The sequence below is a fragment of the Zea mays genome, chromosome 3 (genome assembly GCF_902167145.1).
Source record: "Zea mays cultivar B73 chromosome 3, Zm-B73-REFERENCE-NAM-5.0, whole genome shotgun sequence".
Classification (NCBI taxonomy): domain Eukaryota; kingdom Viridiplantae; phylum Streptophyta; class Magnoliopsida; order Poales; family Poaceae; genus Zea; species Zea mays.
The window spans coordinates 178,060,462-178,068,615 of record NC_050098.1 but is presented as its reverse complement, the minus strand read 5'-3'; the positions used below and the strand labels follow the sequence as shown (position 1 = coordinate 178,068,615).

The 8,154-nt window shown below is 43.6% G+C and overlaps 1 protein-coding gene across 1 annotated transcript; it reads left to right on the top strand.

Annotated features, from left to right (window-relative positions):
* The first annotated feature begins 969 nt into the window (after positions 1–969).
* On the top strand, positions 970–6,539 carry LOC100191532 (serine hydroxymethyltransferase). The gene is made up of 4 exons (NM_001136963.1): positions 970–2,245; positions 5,351–5,753; positions 5,907–6,008; positions 6,109–6,539. The coding sequence occupies exons 1-4, from the start codon at positions 1,208–1,210 to the stop codon at positions 6,330–6,332; spliced, it is 1,767 nt and encodes a 588-aa protein (NP_001130435.1). The 5' UTR covers positions 970–1,207; the 3' UTR covers positions 6,333–6,539.
* The last annotated feature ends 1,615 nt before the right edge of the window (positions 6,540–8,154 follow it).

The window sequence follows — 8,154 nt, the reverse complement described above, 5'->3', positions numbered from 1 at the left end:
AAACTAGAAAAACTTATTTCGTGACCTAAATAAATTTGGTTTCAAACAAGAGACTACATAAAAGATTCTTATAAGTTACCCTTTCTTAAAACTATATATTCAAGATTCATTCTCTAGAAACAATTAACTTAAACTATCTAGATTTTACATAAGAAATTACAATCTCTTAAATAAATATGTGGTGGAGTTGTTTACGTGAATTACTACTTGTATGAATTATATACTTACAAGAATTTGTCTAAATAAATATAATTAATATATATAAATATAAACACTATTCATCATCTAGGGTGATTGACACCCGGACCTTCTTGCGCGTGCGCCCGCCTGCACCGACCGTGCCCATGCAACTTCGGCCCGCACAGCTCCACCCCCGTTGCTCACGCCCGCACGACTCAGCCCCGCGCGGCTCGTTTTCTAGTCACGTTAAGTCATTCCAATCAACACTCATTCGATTAAATATTAAGCCATTTTTTCAGAAAACATTAAGTTATATAAATTCAGTAAAAAATAAAATAAAATTTAATTTGGAATGGAAGTTATATAAATTCAGTAAAAAATAAAATAAACTTTAATTTGGAATGGATGGAGTATAATTTATTCGAGGGAGTAAAAAAAATCTCAGTGACTGACCGGTCGATTCCACTTTCAGTTCCAGACTTCCAAGTCACCCACGAGGCCCCAAGCTTGTGAGACCAACCACGACAGCACAGGGGCCAGGTCCAACATGAGGCACCCACCGGCCCATCGCACACCGTATCGTCCAGGTTCTTCCTCCCGATCGTGGACACCGTATCGTCCAGGTTCTTTCTCCCGATCGTCCCATTATCCCGGGTTCCCATCGAACCGCATCTGAGTATCTGACCACGTCACACGACACCACCACCAGCCCTCCCCTTCATCAATTGGAGCACGGCGCCCGTTCATTCCCCTCTGCTCCGCTGCTTGCCTCCGGCTCCCCAATTCCACGAGATCTCCAATTCCACCGCGTCGTCTCTGCATCCGGACCCCATACCCCGATCGATCCCTAAGGCCCATGGTTTTCTCCGCCGCCGCGTCGCCTCTAGTAGCCACCGCTGCTGACTCTGCTTCCTCCTGCGTCGCCCACCTCCGCTGCTGCTGTCGCGTTAGTTGCTGCCGTTGTTGAAGACGCGTAGCTCTTTAGGGTTCGCGATTTCTCGCCGATCGGTTCGAGAATTGGTAAGCTATGGATCTCTCGCGGCCCACATCGTCGGACCTCTCGCTCGGGCTCCACTCTCACGGTCACGCCCACGCCCACGCTCGCAGGCACGCGGTAGCCGCGCCGCTGCGCCTGTTCGACGACGCGGAGGAGCCGAAGCCGGAGCGCGTCGGGGCCGGAGAGGCCGACGCGGAGAGGGATGACGAGGACGGGGGCGACCAGCACTTCTCCCTCCTCGGGCACTCCCTCTGCGTCAAGCGCCCGCGCCGCGCCGGCAACGGCGGCGGGGGCGGAGAGACGTCATCCTGCTCGTCCACGTCCGCGGCGCTTCGCCCTGCCAAGCGACAGGCGACGGGGGAGGGCAGCGGCGCAGATCTGGAGACCCGCCGCGCCGCGGTCCGCGCCTGGGGCAATCAGTCGCTGGCGGAGGCCGACCCGGACGTGCACTCGCTGATGGAGCAGGAGTTGGACCGCCAGGTGCGAGGCATCGAGCTCATAGCGTCGGAAAACTTCGTCTGCCGCGCGGTGCTCGATGCACTCGGCAGCCACCTCACTAACAAGTACTCCGAGGGGGCCCCGGGTGCTCGCTACTACGGCGGGAATCAGCACATCGACGCCATCGAACGGCTCTGCCATGAGCGCGCTCTCACCGCCTTCGGTCTCGACCCTGCCTGCTGGGGCGTCAACGTGCAGCCCTACTCGTGCACGTCTGCCAACTTGGCTGTCTACACTGGGCTCCTTCAACCCAAGGACCGCATCATGGGGCTGGAGCCACCGTCGGGCGGCCATGTTAGCCATGGTTACTACACGCCCAGTGGCAAGAAGGTGTCAGGTGCCTCTATTTTCTTCGAGAGCATGTCGTACAAGGTGAACCCACAGACTGGGTATATTGATTACGACAAGCTTGAAGAAAGAGCAATGGATTTCCACCCTAAAATTCTCATCTGTGGTGGGAGCTCTTACCCCAGAGAGTGGGACTTTGCACGGATGAGATTGATTGCTGATAAGTGTGGTGCGGTGCTTCTTTGCGACATGGCACATATCAGTGGGCTTGTCGCAGCAAAGGTACATAGTTATGTTGAAACATTTATTTTTATCTTACAGTTAGTTTATTGTATCCTGCTTAACAATGTGCGCACTAGTAATAGGAGAACCTCGAGCAGCTCCAATAGTTATGTATAATTATACTCCCTAAATTCTAGATTTAGCAAGTCCTCAAACAATATAGGAAGCAAAAAACTCCTCTCCTTCAACAATTCCCTATATATTACTTCCTAAATAAAACTTGCTATGTTACCGGTTTGAGTGGGACCATTCTATTTTTCTCCTTCTGTTTTATCTCCAATCCACAATTCGATCTAAAAATTGTGACCTCGTGAGCGATGACTTTCAACCTGGTGAGCTGTGATGGTCTCTTGATTTGCTGCCGCAATTGTTTAGTCGTTAGTTGTGCATGTGCGGCCGTTCATTTGCATTGACAATTGTTTAATTGTTAGGTGGCACAATTGTTTAATTGTGTGTATCGGCTAGGCAAGGATGGCTCACAATTATTTTTCCAGATGGAATTGGTGGTACTTGGTAGCGGATTTAGGAGCTCCTTACAAGGTTGCTAAATGTAGGGAGGTTTTAGAGAAATTTAGGGTGTTTATAATTTAGGATGACTTTTACATAACTGTTGGAGAAGCATTTTTCTTAACAACTCCTTAAATCAATGTTTAGGGAGTGTTTTACATAACTATTGGAGTTACTCTTAGGTCCTCATTTTTTGATGGTACAGTTACTATGACTGTATACTACTGAGCAACGAACGGAATTGTACCTCTTAGGGTTTGATTAGTTGCCTGCATGGTCAAGCCTGGCTCGTATCTAGGGAACCCAGCTCTTGCTGGCCTGGCTAAGAGCATGCAACGTCCCTATGTTGGTTGCTTGCATGTGTTCAGCCTGACCCATTAGAGGTGTTATTTAGTTGCTTGCATGAATACTTGGTGAGTTGGTGCATGAGCTCTAAAGCTATGAAGTTTATTATATTTTCGTGGGATGATGTTGTAATAGTCTATAATTTACCATACCAAACCTTAATACACTTTTAAATGAAGTAAAATTGTTTATTAGACATTAATTACATGGTAATCCATCATTAGGAAAGACTAATGATTGCACCCGCACAACCTGGCTTTGTTGAAACACCCATTTTTTGCGTATCTCGAGAGCCAGGCCCAGAGGGAATCTTTGCATCTGCAGAGCCAGACTGTAGAGGCTGGCCAGACAACCAAACACGTGAAGGTTGCATCCGTGAGCCTGGCTAAGCCATATGCAAGCAATCAAACAGGCCCTTAGTGCTGTACACTTGTATGAGTCAGGATTGCAGTTGCCAGCTACCCTTGTGCTCTTGTTTCCAAAAATTAGAAGGTTTTTGTTGCCATTTAGGTTACTATTTCTTGCAGTTAATTTGACTGTATCTTGCTAAACAATTTGGTCGAATGGTAGTGTCTTAGAGACACCTCACATTCTAGTACTTTATTACCCTCTAGAAGATTTGTCAAAAAGCTAGAGTTTGTTGTGTTGATTACTTGATTAGAAGTAAATCCTACTGTTTAAACCTTGAAGCTTGACAAAGATTGCACAGCACATCATTCATTTTCTGGTCCATGGAAGTTAGTACTGATTCTAGGACATCCATTTTTTCCCTTGTCCAAGGTTCTTGCTACCTTGTTCATCAGGAATTTTAAACTACTCAATGCATGGATTTGATGTTTGAGTGCATAAAGTATCATTTCCATTTGAATTTGGCGGTGCTGAGTTTGGTTTTAGTATCTGCTGTCAGCTGAATGTGAATTAGGACTTTGCTTGCCTGCTTGGCCAATTCTCAATTTACCTGTACGATGAATATGCTTTATATGAATAGTATCCATTGTTGTGTTTTGTCAATGATGGAAACTTTCTTGTTATTGTAAATGATAATTTAAGGTGTTTTTGAATTTGCTTACCATAGTGATGAATCATGATTCACATGTTTGTTACTTCTCAGTGCAATGAGAAACCTAACCCAATCCCTTTTATAACTAAGAATGTAGCAGGGCAGGTGAAATAAGCATTTTGTTTTGCTTTAGCATATGTACTAGAAGGATACCCATGTGTTGCTGCAGGGATCGTGGATGGTTTCGAATACAATCATTTGACTTAAAGGGATAAACTATTGTAAAATGATTTTAGTGGATGGTGTGGTATGCTGATGTGGCAAATAAATGCAGGTTTGTGGATGATGTGGCTTGCTGACATGGTTAGATTGCATGAAATGTCATAATTACATGCACTGGTGGGCTCCTGCTGTGGATGGCTTGCATTTTAAGATAGAAGGCTAGTGGGGTTTATGATTATAAAATAAATATAAATAAATATATATATTTCTATTATTCTTATCGCTTGTTGTAGCTCTAAACAAGTTTGAAAAATACCATGTGGTTATTCAAATATCTGGAGCTTGATGATCTCATTAGGTGGCAAGAACCATTGTCCAATGAAACTAATTGAATCAAATTCCTTCATCTTAACACACACTTGAGTACTTAACCTCTTTGAAAAAAGCATAAGTGGAAGTGTTGAAGTGTTCCCTTGTTCACTGTAGCATGCTACTTATGGTTGTTCCATGTTATGCAAATCATGTTTGTATTGAAGAAAACATTTAACATCTGTATTATTCCCCCACACACTACCTACATATGCCTGAAAGTACATAAGTGAAAAGTGTTCCCTTGTTGATGTAGCATGGCATCTGTGGTTGTTCACTTGTTCCATGTTATGTAAATCGTGTTCATATTGGAGAAACAATTCAACTTGTGTATTATGGTCCTTCTCTTGCGCACCATGTTTGGTTGGGTGATATATCCTACTCCCTCTATTTTAAATTGTAAGATGTTTAGGCTTCTTACATACACAGGTTTGCTATGCAATTATGTACATACTATATCTAGGAACATGGTAAAAACAATGTATCTAGAAAAGCCAAAGCATCTTTTAATTTGGAATGGAGTACTAGTTTAATGTTTTAATGTTATTCATATGGCATATAGATTGTTTGTCCTTGCTGTTTTTGTACGGTTGTATTAGAGACCCATAGATTGATCATTGTGGATAACTGCCTGTTGACACTGGATTGTTGTGCCTTTGTAGGAATGCCGTAGCCCTTTCGACTACTGTGATGTTGTTACGTCAACTACTCACAAGAATCTTAGGGGCCCTAGAGGTGGTATAATATTCTTCAGGAAAGGGAAAAATTTAAGGAAACGAGCTGGATCTTTTTCTCAAGGAGATGAGAATGAATACGACTTCGAGGATAGGATAAATTTTGGTGTTTTCCCTTCAATGCAAGGAGGGCCCCATAATAATCATATTGCTGGCTTGGCTATAACTCTGAAGCAGGTAGCAACTTCTGAATATAAAGCATACATTCAACAAGTCAAGAAAAATGCTCAGGCTTTGGCATCAGCTTTGATCAGAAGAAAATGCAGATTGGTTACAGGTGGCACAGATAATCACTTAGTACTTTGGGACCTCAGAACTCTTGGCTTGACTGGTATAATTCTGCTTCCTTTGTGTCTGTCCATTCAAATGTCCACTTCCGTACAAATGTTTCTACGTTTTATCTTTCTTGTGCACTGTAGTTTGTATATTATATGTGAAGTGCTGGTGTGTATTGCTCATGATGTTATTCTTTAATTTTGGACAGGCAAGATCTTCGAGAAGGTTTGCGAGGCATGCCACATATCTGTCAACAAGACACCAATATATGGAGATAATGGCTCGATATCGCCAGGTGGTGTGCGGATTGGTTAGTTCTTTCAACTCGATATATCCATTTTTGAGCCTTTTGTTCCTCTCTCCTTGTATAAAGTCATAGCTGGCTATACTGATCAACTTGGTCGCTACAGGAACACCTGCAATGACTACTAGAGGTTGCTTAGAAGAGGACTTCGAGGTGATTGCAGACTTCCTCATAAGGGCTACTCAAATTGCTAACAATGTTCTGAAAGAACATGGCAAAGTGCAAAAGGAGTTTCTAAGAGGCCTACAGAACAATAATGATGTTATAGAACTCCGAAATCAGGTTGAGGCATTTGCGTCACAGTTTGCGATGCCAGGTTTTGATGTATGAATGTGCATATATACGTAGTCAGCAATTATCAGATTCACAGCAACATTGCCATCCTTTCCGTTACTCCAATACTAGCAACTATTGCTTTCAACTGCACAATGATTAGGGAGTTTTTTTTTATTTGATGGTAGACGGTCTAGATGGTTGATTCAAACAATTATGTACAGCAAGTTGTGATGAATTATGTATGCAGTGAACCTTGGTATGACGGGTTCCTATAGGAGATATTTTCTTGTCACTACAACAGAACCCTTTGTTGCCTTTTGACACCTGTTTGTTGCCGAGGCTGAATAAGCTTTAACCATATGGTTTCTGGCTAATTATTAGACGATGATATTTGGTAAATTGTACTGGGGCTTGCAACTAGTTTCGTCAGTTTGCAACCCCGTCGAGACTCGAGTGCTCATGGCCAGTAGAATCAACTATTAAAATGCGACAATGTTTAGACTTTCTGCTTTATTGTTCTTGCTTTCATGGCCTTGTTGGATGCTGTCCACTAGAACAGGGACACCCTCCATATTGCCACCACTAGAGTGGTTTTATGCTTCATGCTTCATTCGTCGCACATCACACTCTTTCTCCGTGAGGAACAATATTTCATCTTGCTGCAGCGAAGTTGGTGGTTCCTTGTTTGCATCCTTCGTCGCCTTGAGTTGACTGATAAGGCTTTCGACGATGAGTGACACGTCAAGGAGGGTCTTTATCACTACCATAATTTTCTTCAAATGCTTTTGCACACTGCTAATGATCTTATTGACCACCTTCTCCTCCAGGAAAACCCACTGCCACCCTCTCAATGACCTTCCTCTTATCTTCAACTTCACTTTCATCAGGAACGTCCAATCTTAGTAATTTGCCTTGGTGCCAACAGGGTAGCTACCCCCGCCGTCCACCTCACGACACCATCTTTAAAGATGTTCTTATCAGACCTTATCTCGGACATCTTGAACAACATGGTTTTAATATCAATAGTTAGGTCCCTTTAGAACCTTGCCGTAACAAGCACAAGCACCCGGCCAATAGAATACAAAAACTCACGTGAATTAGAAGAACACGATCCTGCTTTAGTGCCGCAAAGCTTCACCGCTTTTTTTAGAATCTATTCTTTTGCTTAAATAGATTATTGCATAAAAAAATAAATTAGTCCTACAACTAAATGCGCAAAAGTTGATTTCAAAAGATGAGTAACATATCAAACTAAACAATAAACTTAGCACTTACGATCAAACGAATGAGTGAACTAGCACTCGAGGTTTATTTTCAACATATTCTAAGGATTATGAATGTGTAAAACACTGTTAAGATATAATGGAGCTTAAAATAGATGGTGATATAAACCGTCACTGATGAGGATAAAGTCTAATTAAGGACGCCTTGGCGCAGGATTTATGTAGAATAGCTTCGCTCCAAAGCGGGTTCAGTTCTTTATTTGGTTGCTCGTGGTTCGCCGAGTTCAACGTCGGGCCAACTTGATGCGGAAGATCTTTGACACAGCCTGATGTGAAGTCTGTGAGCGAAATGTAGAGACCGCAGATCATATGGTTTCAGGACGCCCCTTTGCCAGGACTCTCTGGGTCGTCTGGGCCAAACTAGGATTCAACGGACCTGCCATTGGACAGCCTCCACCTCAAACGACCTGCACTGCGTTAGGAAGGCCGGCACCAACCCCCCTCGAGACATTTTTCAGCACTTTGCTGCTGGCAGCTCTGGAAGCGAAGCGATGGGGGTGGTTTTCGGTTCTACATCCACGTCAAACTTTGGTGGCGTGTGTCTCAGACGCAAAGCTTTGGCAGCTCAGACTGCCAAGGAAGGATAGAGCAAC

Excerpts from the sequence above, each read along its gene's own strand:
- LOC100191532 (NM_001136963.1), top strand. The coding sequence starts at position 1,208 with ATGGATCTCTCGCGGCCCACATCGTCGGACCTCTCGCTCGGGCTCCAC. Across the intron at positions 2,246-5,350 it reads GTGGGCTTGTCGCAGCAAAG|GAATGCCGTAGCCCTTTCGA; the intron begins GTACATAGTTAT and ends GTGCCTTTGTAG. Across the intron at positions 5,754-5,906 it reads CAGAACTCTTGGCTTGACTG|GCAAGATCTTCGAGAAGGTT; the intron begins GTATAATTCTGC and ends AATTTTGGACAG.